This window comes from Hypomesus transpacificus, chromosome 15 (genome assembly GCF_021917145.1).
Source record: "Hypomesus transpacificus isolate Combined female chromosome 15, fHypTra1, whole genome shotgun sequence".
Classification (NCBI taxonomy): Eukaryota; Metazoa; Chordata; class Actinopteri; order Osmeriformes; family Osmeridae; genus Hypomesus; species Hypomesus transpacificus.
In genome coordinates, this window is record NC_061074.1 from 5,843,731 (window position 1) to 5,862,503 (window position 18,773).

Here is an 18,773-nt window from a genome sequence, read left to right on the forward strand (position 1 = left end):
AGTGATCAATCCGGAAGCTTTTGCAACGTCGAAACAACGTGCGTTGAACAGAAGAGTAACTCGATTGTGGTCATTAAAGTGTAATATCTCGCAAGTACTACTAGACTTAGTGTGACTACAACTGCCATAAAGGTATGCAAACATGATTATCCAACAGTACCTCAGAAAAAACATTAAACAGTCGTAGCAGCATGTACAGTAAGCTATGCTGAACTGTAAAGTTATGCTTGTTTTGATTGCATTCATGTCTAGATAAATGTTACCTGTCATCAGTAAGTTTTTTTTTCTCGCACAATTCTACCTCTGTCCGGGCATTTGTAATAGCACAACGTAAGCTTGCCAACTAAGTAGCTTGCTAAACACATGTACAGTGCACACACATGCTCGAAGGGCACGAGTTACAACCCTGAAAGTTATTCTTTTTAGGGTAATCATACCATTTAAATTGTGAATAATGTGCAGCTGGACATCTAACACAACTACTCACATCCTATGTTCATGTCAGTATATGTTTATTGTTATGCACCATCAGACCAAAACAAATTACTTGCATTTAAAAACGTACTTGGCAATCAAACTTTGTCGGATTCTTATACACTGACCTGTTTCCTAACTGTGCAGCAGAGATGGCACTAAATAAGTCCATGCACCCACGAAACCGCTACAAAGATAAACCCCCGGATTTTGCATACCTGGCCTCCAAGTATCCAGACTTTCAGAAATATGTGCACACCAGTCTCGCTGGCCGAGCAATGTGAGTACAGACAGATTTGTGTTTTGTAAATGAACAATATAATTCAGGCATAATGTTTTATCATATAGCTGCCTAGCCACAAAATGTTCAGCCTATAGTCATACTGTCCAGATGTACTTATCATATTACTTACATTATTAGTTTTCCTTTTTATGTAGTTGAGTGTCACTTTGTTTGTTGTGCACACTCTTTTACTTTGTCACTTGTCATCTAAGCACACAGCAGGAGGGTCTCCAAGAGGCATCAAACATTCTGTTTGATTACCTTCTTTGAGCCTGTGTGGTCTGTCTCAATTTCTATCTGGGAAGAGAGCGATCAATTCAGTATCTGGGGGATCTATGCCTCAACACCTCTACCAGTATGAATCAATGGCTGATAGTAGAGTTGTGTAATTCAGTATGCTTGTGGATAGTTCACTTTATGTCTTGTTAATATCTGGACTATGCCCAATTTATTAAATCAAATCAAATTTATTTGTATAGCCCTTTTTACACGCAAGCATGTCACAGAGGGCTTCACATACGCCCATAGAACTGCCCCTCAACCAACCTAAACCCTCAAGGAAGACAAGGAAAAACTCCCAGAAAAACTCCCAATGGGAGAAAAAATGGAAGAAACCTTGGGAGGAGCAATTCAGAGAGGGATCCCCTTCTCCAGAGACGGTTGGTAGGAGAGAGGAGCAGAACACAAGCTAAACATAGTCATACAGTGTCAATGGGTTTTGATGTTTCAAGTTAAGCTCCACATAGCTACAGTTGGACATTTGAGCTCATATACTTTGGTGCATGTGGTGGGAGTGATAAAGCTGTCAGTGCATCAATTCTAATGCATTTGTTTGCTGTTGTCCTCTATACTTTCATGCTGAGAACCCTTTGGTGATGGTCTTCAAGCCTGTAGCTTCAGGCTTTACCCTGTCTTTTATGTGCCATTTGTCATCAAGGTTAAATGAGTTCTTTCCATACGTCTTCAAAGTGTTCTTTGAGAAGCCACATGCTGAACTATACCATGACATATGACTTGGAATGGAGCTAACAATTCATTTGAGATGAGCCATGAGGAGTGTGTTTTCCATGCGGCGTGATTAACATTCTGTCGGAGGGTGTATCTATCCATCACATTGTGTTGTTGTTTTCTTCCTTGTGAGCGTGTGTATACGTCAAGAAGACACAAAGGCTTTATTGTATAACCTATATCAAAGTAACCCTTTTTCAAAATCTCAACAATAGAATGTAGACTGGGTGCACATCCCATCCTAATACCCGCAAGCATGCACGCCAATCCAAAACAAACAAACCCTCTCAGGCAAAAATACACTCCTATAAAACATCTTACTGTAGTATCTTGTCATAAGTCCGGGGACTGCTCATTATGCATATAATAAACGACAGAGGCAAGAGGTCCCGTCCATGCTGTCATGCTCTCTCTTCCTTTCCCCTCATCTCCTTCTTTCTATATTTTCTCAGTTCCCCCCTTCTCTCTGTCTATCTCTACTTCTCGCTCCCTGGCAGATCCACCTCCGACCTGTATGTGATGGGTAGAGTGAGAATCTAAGGGAGCAGCACAATGGCATCTTGGGGGGTGTGGGGGTGGCTTTCCCTTAGCCACTGGACAGGCTCTGTCGGTAATTGGGACACAGAGGTATGAAATATGCAGTGAGAAGTAGGGGGGAAGGGGAGGGTAGACTGAGGGGGAGTCTTTTTAGATCACATCTCTGCTGTCAAGATATCTCTCCACAAGAAAGGGTTGCAAGCGGTTTATTTCACAGTGAACTGAAAAGCGAGATCATGTGATTGTAAGTCCAGTTATATACATTGTTAGCTTGAGCTATTATTTGTGCTGTTTTGGAGATGTTGATCGATACACAATATGAAGTATGAGCATTTTTACTTAATGCATTTGTGACTTTGACGTTAAATAATATGTTGACTTCCTTTTATTTCCCATTCAAGTCACTATAGTTCAGTCTTGCTGGTTGAAGTCAAACATTATATCTTAATAATCTGGTAGAGTGATGAGGGAGACCAGGCAGGAGGACAAGGGAGAGGGAGGCCTGGGGGGAGGGGGATCACGTTGATTGCACGGTCATCACTACACCTGGTGCTGAGGTAGGAGAGCTGACAAGATGCGATGAGGCAGCTCTCTCTCTCTCACTTATTGCATATTTCACCCCCACCCTATTATTTTCCCTTCTGTGCCTTTTTAAATTTGTCGTCCGTTTCTCTCTCACTCTCTCTCTCTCTCTCTCTCTCTCTCTCTCTCTCTCATGCACGCTCGCTCGCTCTCTTTCTCTTCACTCTCTTCCTTTGTCCTTCTGGCTGTTTGGACTCTGTTTGAAGGTGCAGGATGAAACGTGTCCTGTAGCTGGACTCTCCCTTTGATTCCTGCTAATGATGGGCTCAAGACAGTGCTGGTACAGATCAGCTCTTCTGACCAATTAGGATGCTAGATTCTATTTGGATGAGCCTTCCTTAAGCTAATTGAAAATAGCTGCTGTATTTTCTGTGTGTGTACCTGTCGGTCTGAAACTAATATTGGCAAACAAACATCAAGGCCTATGAATTCAGCATATTTATGCTAGTTATCAGCCGAGGTATGTGAAAATGTAATGAACCCCTACTGAGCGAGATTGTGTTGACACCTCATGGTTGGTTTTCTACTTGTGGATGTGTTCATGTCAGCATTTGGTGTCTAGCGAACGCTGTAGTGATGAGACAGAACTAGGTGCATGAACACTTGTTGTCAATCCGTAGCAGGTGTTCATTACAGAGCCTCAATTACAAAAGGGCCCTGAGACTCACCGACAGACCAAAACAGACGGGGAAGTGACAAACAGGCCTCAGTTGTGGACCTGCTAAGGCTGGTATACCAATGCGGACGTTCCGTCTGACAAGTGTCACAAGGTGAAACTTTGATACCTTGATCTGAAACAGTAACATAAAATCTGGATATGTGAAGAAAGCATACAGACTTTTTTTTTCACCACCATTTAAAAAACATTATATGCTCCAGTTACAAACCAACTATTCATATTTAATGCCTGAAGTTCAGTAGTCCGTTTGAATCACAAGACTCCATTTGCAGCTTTCAAACTGTGGACAGTATTCATTTTAAAATTTCAATAGAACTACAAGATTAGCCTCCCACTAATCTTGGTGCTCACCCCCCCCCCCCCCCCCCCCCCCCCCCCCCCCCCCCCCCCCCCCCCCCCCCCCTGTGAGGCAGACCTCTTTGCCTTACGGGAAGCAGTTGTAGATTAACACAGTTTTATATGTCTGGTGAATTAATCTGGCAAATGTGGAATTTAAGCAGACATTTGGTGGATCAGAGTAATCTTGGGGAGAGACTCAATCCACGGGAGATAAATCATACTCATTTGCTGTCTGTGGATGAGACTGATGGAGTTTTTGAGGGTGCTGAGTGAGAACTTAATGGAGAGGGAATTCTTGAATTGACAGTATAGATATAAACTGGATTAATAAAAGGAATGGAGTTGGAACCATACTTTAAGGAAGTATACTTGTGGGGCTAAGATGTCAAACACAGAGATAGAGAGATGGAATTAGGAAGCATGATAGGATGGCTCCTTCGTTCCATCATGACTGTCTGGCGATCTGTGCCACAGTGGTGGGGGGCATTAACAATTCAACGTTCTGGAGGACATTTCATTTGGTAGTCATTTTTTGGTGCAGTCTAGGGAGGGTTTCTCCCCTTAATTAATAGGTTGTTCATTTCCCACTGTGGAATACCAGTGTGATGCATTATTTACACATAGATATTAGATGATGGGTGTGAGAAGAGGACACATCTTGAGTCGTGTGAAGGCCAGTCGTGTGAAGGCCACCTATTGTCTACAATTTTCTAGCGTTGACTTGCAAATGTGAATGAAGTGTGTGGATAGCAGGTGGAACAGCTCTAAGCTTCAGACTGGAAGACCAGGCCGGGCAGTCAGGCCTCCTTCCTGTCAGGCACATCGGATTTCCATCTGTTTTTATAGGTTAGCAAGTGAGGGGTTGTTTTTGAAAATTTGACAGGTCTTGTGATTAGCAGCAAACTCTAGATTTTTTGTTACCATCGGTTGATTACTGGAGTCTCTCTGATTGCATGCGTCATTTACAGATGAGATTGATGAGATTTTTGTGTGGACACTGATTGAGAGAGAATCTCTTTACCAACTTTGAGTTTTTGTAGTTGCCCAACTTTTCCTTCTTTTTTTCAAAAGCAAGAACTCTCATCCTACAGTTTTTAGAAAAAGGAGGAAGTCTCTTACCAAGCCAGTTTTCAGTACAATCACACAACTGATTAGGCTACATTTGACCCAAGACAATTTGTAGAATTAACATGTCTTAATACCTCTGTAAACACACACACACTAAGCTTGTAGTTGCCTCAGCTTTTATCCCTGCCATTTAACCTAGAACTATGCAGTGGAACTAGACTGGGAACGACTGCCTGTGTCATCTCCTCACCATGTAGAAGTACCTGCTTTGTTTAAAGGAGAGCTCTTATGGTTACACTGAACAATCAAGACTTACTCTGTTCAGTGTGTGGAACGACCCAACGTGGGAGAAGAGTTGGAGCCAATCAGAACCATTTATATTCCTACGCATTCAGAATGAAATGAGTTTGCCCTGAAGGTCACCTCTCCAGACCTGCTGTGTAGCGTGTCTGCTGATGAACGACTTTGCTAAGGTGGGTGTGAGTGGGGAACAGAATGTGTGTTCTGCTGTCGTCTCCCATCTCTTTCAGCAGGCAGAGCCCTCGGTTCTGCAGATCCCTCGTGCCTGCATTCTCCTCGTGTGTGGGCGGTGGCGTTCATCTAACTGTGACTGAGCTGGTAGTAGTGCTCCTCTGGTGCTCAGCAAATTGAGCGCTGCAGTAAACCCACACCTCTTCATCTCTCACCTAGTCTTCAGAACCATGTCACCTCTCTGGCGCTTTCTTTTCTTGTGCTGATAGGCACCCTCCCCCCCTCTTGCATTTTTTTGTGTATTTTTTTTAAGCTCGCTTACTTTCCTGCAGCATAGAGAAATTGCTGAGTGTGCCCCTCTGCCTAGTTTGGGGTCTGTAGAGAGATGGGGCTCCCTGTGTATTAAGTGATAGTCCTACTCACAGCCCATCTCCTCCTACCAACCTGGCTCTGCTGTAGGGAGATTAACTGTCAGCATGTCTCCACCATCGCACTGCCTGGTACCTCTTCCTTGCCCTCCATGCCTCCAACCATCACCTCCCTCTTCTCTTTACAGAGGATCTGGATATTAACCGACGTCATTAGTGACCTCACTACATCTGTAATTGTCTTGGTTATGTCTTGATTCTCACTACTGGTTTGTTGTTTAATCCCACACTGTTGGCCGCTGTGTGACGCCCTAACTGCGATGCATACGCACCACCCAACGTGCCGTTTCGGGCACGCTCACGCATTCCGCGTCTGCAGAATCGGCCATTGCTCCAGCGTGGCTGGATTTGCGTGCTCTGCTCGTCTGTTCAGAAGGTGTAGTTGCCATGGAGACCTGACGCAGCTCTGCTTATGGGAAGGGAATAAGCGCTCTGCATTACGCACACAAAGACACACACACACACACACGCACGCACACAGAGACACACTCTCACTCATCAGGCTAAAAATAGAGGCTTGGGCTAGCAGGCTAAAGGCCTCACTCTCTGCATATTGATCATCAGACTACTGGAGACTATGAGGTGAAGAGCGTTAATACAAGAAAGGTTTCAGATAGGCGAAGAGAGAGGAACATGAAGGAGTCGCCCTGCCATGTAGGTCAAGTCATCGACTGCCCTCCTATGCTGACACTAATCAGCATGTGCCTCCTTGCCCCTCGTTAGCTTGTTACCAAGCAGTTTCAGTTCAGGCTACATCCGCTTTAGTTTGCTCTTTCTTTGAAACCAGCTAGTGTCCCGTCGCAGCTACACTGAAGGTCACACCAGTGTCAGACTCAGTAGTAGGTTTAGCTGGAAAATGAACCTGATTTAGTCATCCATTGTAGATACCGTTGGTAGATTGATGCAATACTCTGCAAGTAAAAACACTATCTATTCACACCTGGCCAAAGGAATATCATCATCTTAGTAGAATTGTTACTTTTGGGACTAGAGTTTTGGGGCAGCAATGGTGATTGCCTCAGTAAACCATTCTAAAGGCAATCTTTTCCTAGTGAACCTGACCTGTCAAAAGAAAACTGTAGCTGAGATTTGGTTGCTTTGCAGCGTGGCTAGTATACAGACCGTTCCTTAACTCTCACCAGCAAAATACTCTACTTCTACTTCAAAATACTGCACTTCTGATCATTGATCTTCGGCTTTAGTTTCTAAATGCTATTTGTTTGACGATTTGGATAAAAACTGCTAAATAAATAAATAAAATGTAAATGTACAGAGTCATCCTCTTTATCTACAAGTCTTTGTTATAACAGATCAGGTATGCACCAAACCCTGCATTGGAGGTGCCAGACGCGCCCATCACCAGGAAGTGTCTAATTACATCTGGGGAGGTGTGAATGTGTGTGGAGACGGTTTAATTATACCTATCTCGCCTACACTCTTGGTCTCTCCAACCCAAACGGATGTTCCAGACAGTTGAAATGATGCAAGATGTAAAGAGTGGGCAGGTGGTGGGGACATGGGGCTTTTACCAGGACTGAGGGGGCGGGGCTATTGTTTGAAAGAATATGTGGACTTCTGTGTCATTAGCATGAAAGTGTAAAATGATGGCCTGCTTATTTAGAATCTGAGAGTAACTGCTGCATTTGTGGAAGACAAACAGGACAATGCTGTTGGAGTCCTCCTTTTCTGGTAGAAAATGATTTGGGTTCCATGTGTATGGCTGTACTTGTCTGAAAGGCCATGCTACAGTTCCTCAATATGTGGCATTGTACTTTATTTGAAAACCAATTTTGTTGGATAAGATGAAAGTCGTCTTCAACCTTGTCTGGTGTTCCTTGTCTGCAGGCTGAACTTCAAGGAGCCAGAAGCAGTGCGGGCACTGACCTGTACCCTGCTGAAAGAGGACTTTGGTCTGACCATTGAGATCCCACTAGAGCGCCTCATTCCCACTGTGCCCCTGCGCCTCAACTACATCCACTGGGTGGAGGACCTGATTGGGGGTCAGGGCAAACCCCGCAAGGGCATCGACATAGGTAAACTATGAAGCTGCCTCCTTCCCTGTCCTCGTTAGGGACTCGTTCACAGACCTTGTGATTTCTCATCTACATTATAGATAGAGCATCTGTAGCGCTTTAATTACAGCTATCCTTTTTGATCAATGTACCACAAAAAAACACGTTCAAACGTCAATGATGGGTGTAAGAGGCAACTAATGCCTGATCATGTTTGTTTGCTCAAAGGGGATTCCTCCCAACGTAATCCTGAGTTAATCTTATTTTCCCCCCGATTCCCTGCCAGGGAGGTTTAGCCCGCAGCCTCAGAGCAGCTGGCTGCCAGTGAGCCTACACTGGCTCAGAGTGGCTTGCTTTTGGCATCTGCAGGTCCCCAAACGTGTGCTCACCCATTTCCTCAGGACTTCGAGCTCACTAAATCCCCCATCTACATGCCACAACTGGTTTTCTGGTCTATCCATCAGCGGAGAGCACTACTTTTTTGCATGCTTTTGTGTCTCTTTGGTGCATTTCCTCAGAGGCACAGGTCACTGATGGGTGACCCTGGGCCATTATGTAATCATATTGGAACTGTCACTTAACTGATGGATGTCCTTTGGGGGTATTCTTGACCCGACGGATGCCATCTCACCCCCCAAGGGACGCACAGAGGCTGTCTACTGGGAGCCCTGGGCTCTGTGAGGGTTGGATCATTTGATAATGGCAGCTGGAATAGTCTCTTATTAATCCATCATTGGTAATAAGAGAGCACAGTCAGAGTGCATTAAATATTCACTTACGCACACACACACACACAGACCCATATACTAGCCACCCTTCAATATTGTTCCAGAAAGATGCCCATGTCTCACTATCAAACTTTCTTGTGTTTCTCTGTCTCTCTTTCACACTCTCTATAAAGGGAATGTCATGTTTTCTTATTTCCCCAGGCACTGGTGCTTCCTGTATCTACCCCCTACTGGGAGCCTCTATGAATGGCTGGTACTTCCTGGCTACAGAGGTGGACGACATCTGCTTTGACTTTGCCACCAAGAACGTAGAGCAGAACAACCTGTCTGACCTCATCAAAGGTGTGGCCCCTCAGCGACCCTAACCCAGATGGGTTCCCTGACGCGTCCGCTTCTTACAACTTCTGACCTAAAGTACTTCTACTCAGTCTTGTCAGACACTGACCTGTCTCCTGTCTGCTGTGCCAGTTGTCAAGGTTCCCCAGAAGACTTTGCTAATGGATGCCCTGAAGGAAGAAACCGCCATTGTGTACGACTTCTGTATGTGCAACCCTCCCTTCTTCGCCAACCAGCTAGAAGCCAAGGTAAAGCTCCCTCCAGCTCATTATAGACTGACTGGCTGGTACTTTCTGGCACACATTTACACCTGAAAATGTCTAGAATCAAAAGGGTACAATGCTCTTATTTTTATATATTTTATGTTAAACGCGAGCAAGCCAGACACAACAAAATCAGATGGATGTTTTAGGAATGGTAATAAGTAATCTGTCTGCTTCTTTTCCCACCCACCACCTCCTCCTCCCTCCCCTGCTCTCCAGGGGGAGAACTCGAGGAACTCCCGGCGGCCTCCCCCCAGCTCCATAAACACTGGAGGGGTGACAGAGATCATGGCAGAGGGCGGGGAGCTAGAGTTTGTGAAGAGGATCATCCATGACAGTCTGCAGCTCAAGACACGCCTGCGGTGAGAGGCCCAAAATGGTATCTTGCTTGCTCTCTCTCTCTCTCTCTCTCTCTCTCTCTCTCTCTCTCTCTCTCTCTCTCTCTCGCTATCTCTCTCGCTCGCTCTCTGCTCTCGCTCGCTCGCTCAACTACCCCATCAGTCAAATGGATATTATCAGACTGACGATTGGATATATCTTGTTGAAAATAGTGTTTAAAATGTTGGCATGTGTAAGGATCAAATGTCAAATGCTGGGCGTGTGCATTAACAAGGGGATGAGAGAACCAGTTAGGGGAGCCGGAGTAGGGGCGACACAAGGGCAGATGGAGGTTCAAGGATGGAGCTGTTGCCTAGAGTTTGTTTAATGAATTGGCATAGGGAGTAAACAGGCACCCCAGGCATTATCTGGACGCCCGCAGGGAGCAGCTGTGTGGTCGGGGGGGCACAGATCTCTCCACCACACCCCCACCACAAATCATGTCACTGGTGCAGTGGAGTAGGAATCAGATATGGGGAAGGAGAGAGAGGCACTATTAGAGCTAATTACACACTTCACACCTGGGCCCCACCACTGGGTCTGTGTGTGTGTCTGTTTGAATGTCATGTTGCTGCAGAGACAAAGTGCTGTACTTGAAAGCATGTCTCTGTCTCTGCATTTGCTTTTTATACATGAAGCAATGATACACAGGAGAGTGTGTGTGTGTGCACTGGTGTGTGCACTGGTGTGTGCACTGGTGTGTGCACTGGTGTGTGCACTGGTGTGTGCATGCTTCTGTGGAAAGACAAACATATCCCTCTGAGGGATCTACTTTTGTCTGTGTGTTCACACCTTAGTGCTCTTGTCTGTGTGTTCACACCTTAGTGCTCTTGTGTTGAGTGGATGCTGTACCTGTGTGGATGATGAGCGGCTGGCCCTGGGGAAGGCATGCTTGGGTCTTCCTCTCCTCGCATTTCTCCTTTGTGGTGTTTGGGCCAAGGAAGCAGCAGCAGGCTGTCTCTCCACTGCATGCTGGGAGACCAGAGCCGCCAGGTGTCCGTGGAAACACAGCCAGCACATCTGATTGGCCCTCAGAGACCCCCACCCCCCTGCACACTCTCATCCTCTCCAACAACACTGAGCTGTAATTAACTGCCAGACTGGGGCGGGCTGCCTTGTTACTGATCAATACACACACACAAAATTGCAGCCAGGAAAAGGATATGATTCCCCCTATTCAGTATACCCTGTTAAGAATTCCCCCATCATTGATATGATAATTCTTATCTCTAGGAATAAGGTAGTAATTATCGTTTTTTGTGCTTTTGGGGGGTATTTGGATTTTATTGAAAAGAAATGCATGAATTCAGCAGGAGCTGGGGTGGATCTGACCTCAGGGGACATTTGCGAAAGATTTTTGGGGAAGAAAGATGTAAATCTGCCATGTGTGTTAACATGGTGTTTTCAGCCCCCCTCCCCCTATGCTTGACAAAGTGGGGAACATCTGTGGATATTAGAGCTGTTTAATATTTGATGGTCCCACACGAGGCAAGCCCTTCCCTCTCCCACCCCTAACCTTGGAGGCGTTTCTCCAGGTGTGCTTCTCTCTTGCTCTCCTGCACACCCACTCAACCCCTTCTACCTTTGTCTCTCAGTGCCTCCTGCATTTAAGGACTCGATCACATTTCTGACTGTGAAATAGAAGTCAATTAGCATAAAGGCACACATTTTGTTGCTTAGGTTGCAGAAACTGCTAGATTTGTCAGGTTCTTACCCACCAAATTATTTTTATTGGCATTGTGGGTTGTTAATGCCAGGAAAACATATCAAGAATGGTTTTGTGTCTAAATTGGGGATTGGGGATCACTGGGCTTGTCTCCTCATTGCAAAAGTATATTAAAAAATAAATGGATATTTTACGACTGAACTGACAGTGAAGTACTTGACAAGAAGGCAACACAGCCAGACAAAGATTAAACTAAATTGGTCAATTTCACTCCCAAATGGTCTCTCTGCTATGTTTGTCTCAGACTTCCCTGTCTGAGGCTCTATGGGTTATTTATTGATTAAGGAAGGATTGCCTCTTCATTGCAGAGGAAAGATATTGATCTGGGCAACTTCAAAGAATGTCCTTCACCACAGAGACCCATACACACGCAGTTATTCTTTCCCTCTCATGTTCTAATTAAAAGCTCAAACTGTTCAGAACTACAAAATCAGCCCCCTTTTCCTACAGTCAAGGATCCTGCTAGACGAAGACCCCTGGTTTGCGGACTCTGTACCTTCCACGGTGTGTTTGATGTCTACCAGGAGGTCTGCACCCAGGCCTCTGGCCACTCTCTCCTTGTCTAATAGATGATTTCTGTTGCAGGTGGTACAGCTGCATGCTGGGGAAAAAGTGCAGCTTGACACCTTTGAAGGAGGAGCTGAGAAAACAAGGCGTGAGTGCACACTGAAGCCTTCAACGAAACACACACACACATTTGTATAATAAATGCTAACGCCTTAAATCAATATACTGTACAATCCGTACAAATGTAGGGATCCAAGCTCAGACATGTCTGCATGCCCCATGCCCTGTGGGCAAGGAAAGATAATGGAGTTTCCCAAACCCAGCACCTCCCCCCATCTCTTTTGCGCCCCTCCAGAGACCCCTTTTACATCATGAGGGGTGGGGGGAGGAGTGGAAATCCCATGAACCATAACGGATCAATCCTCTTGTCCTAATACGTTGGCTAAGCAATGTCACAGACTGCCCTTGATTGAGCTGATTTCCGTTAGTGGAGCATGACAAACGCACGGTGGTGTGTCACTAATGTTCATCAACTCATATTAGTCTAGCATTAGCCTAGCACATGAGTGCTGACTGACTGTTACAGGCCTCCAGCCCTATGCCAGTCACTTTTCTCAGTAAACAAGCGACTCAATGGGCTTGAATGTCAGCAGACTTTCATTTGAGCAGTTCCCAGGGGGCTCATCCCTGTCAATCACCCCGAGTCCCCTGCCTGCAGTCCCCTGCCTGCAGTCCCCTGCCTGCAGTCCCCTGCCTGCAGTCCCCTGCCTGCAGTCCCCTGCCTGCAGTCCCCTGCCTACAGTCCCCTGCCTACAGTCCCCTGCCTGCAGTCCCCTGCCTGCAGTCCCCTGCCTGCAGTCCCCTGCCTGCAGTCCCCTGCCTACAGTCCCCTGCCTACAGTCCCCTGCCTACAGTCCCCTGCCTGCAGTCCCCTGCCTGCAGTCCCCTGCCTGCAGTCCCCTGCCTGCCACCCGACTAGGCCTCGCTCCTCCAGAGGTGTCACAAGCCTGTCTCTGCTCATCAGAGTTAGTGCAGCCATGGCAAACATCCAGGAGAGGGGGTGTTACCTTTTGTGTGTGTGTGTGTGTGTGTGTGTAATAAGAGACCCTAATTAACATGCAAATTCAGCTCACACACACCATCCTTCTGTTTTCCCCGGTCTCTCTCATCGCTCGTTTCATTTGGTGAGTGTTTTTAGGGGCCAAGGTCAGCTATCTGTAAAAGGCCATATCTCATTGACTCTGATCCAGTGACCCTAACCTTTCGCTCATTGGTGTAAATCCTCCTCGTGACGATTCTGTAAAAAAAATAAAAGGTTTGACTGTGTGAGTGAAAGGAGAAGTGGATCCTCTCATAGACTGATCTTCTTGACCAGCTCTTCATGTCTGTTAACGCCTGTTCTCTCTGGAGCACCAGCACCAAGTGTGTGAATGTGCTTTTCCTCCCCTGTGGAACAGTGCATCTTGTCACCTGCAAATGGGAAATGCAGCACGGGTTGCAGAATCCCTTTCAGCAGTCCAGTCACTGCAGACCTGCGTAAACATCAGACTCTTTTGTCTTTATGTTTTTGGTGTGTTTTGTCTGACTGTGTTTGTTGTGTCTGTTGTCATATTCCCAGGTGCCCAAGGTGACCCAGACTGAGTTCTGCCAGGGGAGAACCATGCGCTGGGCACTGGCCTGGAGTTTCTATGACGACGTAACTGTTCCGGTAAGGTGGCGCACACTGGCTGGGTGGAATAGACAGAAATATATACCAAAGTGCCACTCTGCATTTTAAAAAAGTGAGGTGAGGAGTAGAGTACAAGAAAAGAATTGCGGATCCCCGCCTTTGGTCTCCTCAGCTTACGGTTCTCCCTTACTCTTCTCCCTTTTCTCTCCTTTCCACTTTTCTAACACCCGCACCCTGAGTCTACCAGGGCTGTGGTACTAAATCCACCTGCTGCATAATGTTCCTAAACTCTGACACTTCCTCAATAATGCATGTGAAGGTCCACCCCCTCCTCCTCTTTTCCAGCCCATTCCATTAGACGCACTTAACACGCCCTCTGGGGAGGTGTTTGCGTCCCTTTAATTCGCTGTATCTAGGCAACAGTTGCCTTGGCACGAGGGTGCGCTCAAGCCATTCCGTCAAGAGTCCTGGGATGGAGAAAGAGGTTAGACAAACAGGCAGAATGAGGAAGAGGTGGCAGACGGGACAATAAAGCTTGAAATTATATTTATAAAACTGGAAACCAAAAATAAAAGGATGGCGTGAGTGCCGCCCGCTGTATAGAACAGGGAGGGTTACTTGATGTTCCTGGTCTCTGCAGAGTTCCTGTAGTTCCTGTAGTCTATCTTGCCCTTTCAACATAAAGCCAGCTGAGCAGAAAGATTGGCCTACATTTCTGCAGCGCCCCCCTCCCCACCCTCTTCCACCTTCTTTTCTCCCCCCTTCCCATAGCCTGGCTCTACATCATTGCAAGGCAAAGGAGGAAGGAGGAGAACTGAGTGATTCGTTCACCTGTGTGTGTGTGTGTGCCCGTGTGTGTGTGTGAGCTCCCACGCTTAAGTCTGCATGCATGTGTTTGTACGCATGACTGACTGCACATTTGTGCTTGCACGACAGTATGTGTTTGTGTCCATATGGACATGTACTGTCGTGGGTGCATGCATGAATGGCTGGTGGTCCACACATGGGTATACTTGACCTAACCCCTTGAAGGATTGCTTGAGCAGACATCTATGTGACACTACATACAGTAGCTTTTTGACATTTCTTTTGACCCTCCCCCTTCATCAGCAGTACACTGCACCAAGATGACCTGATCAATACCAATGACATCACACTACTGCTGACTGATGTCTTATCCAGGAAGTGAGACTCAATGTGGGATTTTACCTGAGACCAGGTCAGAGTAACTGGGCCCTTGGCCTTGTTGGGGTTGGTCTCTGTGGACGTTGTGTGACTCAAGAAGGCCCATGGCAGAAGGTGTGTCAGGCACTCAGTTTGCCAGGGTGGATTAACAGCGAGCGGTCAGGGGTCAACCTCCAGTGTCTGAGGCTTGGGGGCCCAGAGGGTGGGGAACAGAAGGACTGGGGTGGAGTGGATGGTCAGGAGAGGTCCACACGTCAGCCACAGAGGTTAAATTGCCATCACATGTCTCTGTGTGTGTGCACTTATGAACGCATATGCTTGTCAGAGAGAGACAGAGAGATGGGTAATTGAATAATGGCACTTTACCTGGAGAGCCAGTCTGTATGATGGTTAAGCACAGACTCCTTGTTTTCAAAAATGAGGGCAGGCTTCTGGAGAGGGGTTCTCATAACAGACAGACCAGAAAAGTGAGGTGTGGTCATGAAAGGCTTTCACCAAAGCCTGCCGTGTGTGTGTGTGTGTGTGTGTGTGTGTGTGTGTGTGTGTGTGTGTGTGTGTGTGTGTGTGTGTGTGTGTGTGTGTGTGTGTGTGTGTGTGTGTGTCAGTGAGTCAGATAAATAATGGAAAGAGAGGGAAAGAGGAGTAGAGATGATTCTCGGGGGAGGAGTGGACTTAAAGCTGTAGACACATCAGACTGGAGTGTGTGTGTGTGTATGTGTGCCCAAGTGTAGAAGAGTAACATACATTGTGTTTTGTTTTTTGCATTAGTGAGAATTCAGGATACGGTTCTCTCTTTGTTTGTGAATGTGTCTCCTTCAATGCTATTGTAACTGTGTGTATCCATATAAGGGTGTGCTTGCACACAAAGAAAGGTTTGCCTTGATGGATTTTATTGATTTCCCTCCATCTCCTTTGAGCTGGGGGGCTTACAGAGCAGAGAGGGAAGCATTTGGAAACAATAAGTAATACGTGAAGCAGCTCTAACAAGGCCTCCCAGACTAGATGCTTTCTACACTGTCATTCACTACTCTAATAAACACCCTTTCACTGTGGGAAGAGTCCATGAATTAAACATGACAGGCTTCATTAATGGTTTACATCCACCATCTAATGACGTTGTCACAGTGGAAAAGCCAGAGCTGATGGTAGGTCCGTCTGAAGGTCACAGACTAGAGTCCTTCATTGTTTAATTTGTTGGTCAGTTAGCCATATTGTCTGCTGTGTTTGACTACCAGTCCCCACCACTATCCAAGTATTTTTCAACTGACTCTGGAGCAAGGACAGGCCTGTCGCTGCCCTGTGACTTTTGGGAAGATGATTCAGGAGGGGTTATTGTATGGGGACATGCTGAGATGAAGAATACCTCCGCCATAGCAGCATGACACCAGTGTCAGCATTGAGGCAGCCAGCCTCAATGTCATAGCAGGGGAGGTTAAAAGATATGGATGGGGTTCTCTCTTGTGGTGTGTTTCAGTACTGCAATAGAATTGTTCTTATGTCTTGTTGTGTTTTATTCCCTTTAATTTCTGATAATAAACATAATGATATCCTCACAATTATTCATCTGAACATGTCTGGAGAAGGGCTATGGAGGGAGAGGAGAGATAAATATGGAGGGATAGAAGCCATAATGGGAGCAAAGGGAGGTAAGAGGCCTAAAGGGGACAGATTCATCATTAGGAATCCTTTAACTCCATATATCATTTTCTCTCTGGATGACTTGCTCTCATCCATCTGTTGTTCACGCCAGCTCTCTTGCTCACTCCATCACCTTCAAACCATGGCCACCCAAAGGGATTTCCATGGAGACTCGGGGTGACACATCCCAGCTAATTGTCCACTCAGTCAAGCATCGAGTTAGCATGGCTGTGTTACTTTTGTTCTGAAAATGTATGAAAAGGTTTTGTACATAAATGTTTTGTTTAATTTGTTGTGATTCTTGATATGGCTGTGCTGTAGTCCCTTCATTGTGTACTTATGTGGCAGCAGGGGTGTATCCAAGGTGTGTACCGGTGTGCATGTGACCCTACATGTGCATCACCAAGAAGCTGAAACGATCTGTTATTTTTTATATGTGAAGTATGTTGGAATGGTGTTAGTGTGTGTCAAGACAATAATCTTACGTTAGTCAGAATCAAGAGTCCGTTAGTACCTATGACTAAATGTATAGTACCTGTACAAAACTGTACCTATGGGAGTCAAAGAATGAGTGTACTTTTGACTGATCCAGCAGTCCTAAGAATGAGTGCTTGTGAGTCATGGGTGTGGTCACTGTACCTTCCTCAGTATTAATGTCAACCTCAAATTTCGCTGATTAGGTCATCTTCATATATAGAGGTAGATTATTTGTGGTAAGATTATCATTTGACAGTATGATTGAGCTAAACATATAGACAGTGGTTAAAGACACATTGGCTACAATAGTCTGAAGATGTCCTTCTGTCTTTCCTCTTCTGGTCAGTCTCCCCCGAGTAAGAAGCGTAGGTTGGAGAAAGCTCGTAAGCCCCTGTCCTTCCTGGTACTCCACCCCACACTCAAGGAGTTCCAGGCTCAGGCATCCTCCATAGGCTGCACCTCCAGCAGCACAGTAGAGACCATCACTGCCTGGGTGGAGAAGATCCTTACTGACCTACGGGTAAGTGCATATGCATGTACGCTCTAAGAAACATACAAACACAAATGATTAAGTGATTTTGAACTGCTATGAGATCAAAGTCAGTCAAATGTAATATTTGCCCCAAAAAGTGACCTGCTGGATGCACAAATACACAAACACTACATGTTATGTCTCATGCGTCCCTGCAGATCCAACACAAGAGGGTCCCATGTGCGAAGAATGAACAGAGCCTGGTTCTGACCGCTGTGGAGAACACCTGGATCCACGGGCGCCAGAAACGTCGTGACCAGAACCGCCAACTCCGAGAAATCCCCCGAGCGCTCCCTGGAGCCGCAGCGAGCCCTAAACTCACCATACCTCAGAACTCACAAACCCAGCAGCCCTCCACACACAGCAAGGACAACCAGGAAGATCCAGACAAACCTGCAGGTGCTCCAACCCACAAACAACAGGCTGTACATCTGGGGGCGAATGGGTGTGACTCGAAGGGGAAAAGTGAAAAGGAACCTCAGATAAAGGAAGCCAGTAGTGTCCCTAAAGATGAAAATTGCCAGGATGTCAACATGGAGTCCCCCATATCAACAACACTGCCAAAACACCGAGTGTCAGCACTGCTTCCAGAAAAGGAAGTCCACTTTACCCCACCACTAGAAGAGCTTACCAGTGCACCGGAAGGGGAAGCTGCCATACAGGATGTAGTGCCATCAGGGCAGCCCATAAGCCCCACACTACAACACTTTCTATTCAAGAGCCTGGTAAATATTAAGACAGAGGAAAATGATGTTGCTGTAGAGATGCACTGGATGGAGGGGCAAACTAAGGATCTGATGAACCAGCTATGTACTTACATGAAGAACACTCTCTATAGAATTGTGGCCAAGCCCTAGTGGACTTTTTTGGTAGGAGAGAGTGGACAATTTCTGAACCAAATTTAGTTCTGTTCCTGGGCAATTTTTGCATATCATTTCATTGTAATTTACAGAAACTTTGCCAAAGCAACACATTATGTTATGAGGCATAAAAGTTAACTGTTTTGATCATCAGTTATTTGTAATAAATGTATTTTAGTACATACATTGGTCTGTACACTTTATTGAGTTTTCCAAAAGGCAGTTTTTACAATCAGCCACTGGAGGGCGTCACATGCTTTCAGAACTTGTAGAATTGCACCACCTCATTTCATGGAAGGGAGCCTCGCATTTGTGAATGGCCTCTCGTAGTGCTAAAATTAGAGACCAATGCAAATTAACTGAAATATTCCATGATTGATGCTGGTTAATGAGTAATGAGCTTTGTCCTTCTCAAATAATACTAAATATATGCAGGATGCCCCACAATTTCCTGTCGTGTCAATTTAGTTGTGCCCCATTATGGGGTTGCAGCCGACATACTTCCTGCACAGAGGGGTGAAAAACAGGAAAAGTGAACCCAGGACACCAACTATTTGTTGAGCTTTTGCTTGTGGTGAGTCAGTGCACAAGCT

At 46.0% G+C, this 18,773-nt stretch overlaps 1 protein-coding gene across 2 annotated transcripts; it reads left to right on the forward strand.

Annotated features, from left to right (window-relative positions):
- The first annotated feature begins 12 nt into the window (after nt 1-12).
- Nucleotides 13-18,364, forward strand: mettl16 (methyltransferase 16, N6-methyladenosin). 2 transcript variants are annotated; one of them, XM_047036308.1, is made up of 10 exons: nt 13-132; nt 622-754; nt 7,715-7,902; nt 8,811-8,951; nt 9,078-9,193; nt 9,428-9,570; nt 11,898-11,967; nt 13,438-13,527; nt 17,135-17,308; nt 17,479-18,364. In XM_047036308.1, the coding sequence occupies exons 2-10, from the start codon at nt 627-629 to the stop codon at nt 18,175-18,177; spliced, it is 1,749 nt and encodes a 582-aa protein (XP_046892264.1). In that variant the 5' UTR covers nt 13-132; nt 622-626; the 3' UTR covers nt 18,178-18,364. The 2 variants fall into 2 exon arrangements, with proteins under 2 accessions (XP_046892264.1, XP_046892263.1); XM_047036307.1 differs by having other exon boundaries at nt 625-754.
- Nucleotides 18,365-18,773: the final 409 nt, after the last annotated feature.

Bases quoted from the DNA above. Each gene is read 5' to 3' on its own strand.
- mettl16 (XM_047036308.1), top strand. From the start codon at position 627: ATGGCACTAAATAAGTCCATGCACCCACGAAACCGCTACAAAGATAAA. The intron at 755-7,714 runs GTGAGTACAGAC...CCTTGTCTGCAG, and splicing joins AGTCTCGCTGGCCGAGCAAT to GCTGAACTTCAAGGAGCCAG. The intron at 11,968-13,437 runs GTGAGTGCACAC...TCATATTCCCAG, and splicing joins AGGAGCTGAGAAAACAAGGC to GTGCCCAAGGTGACCCAGAC.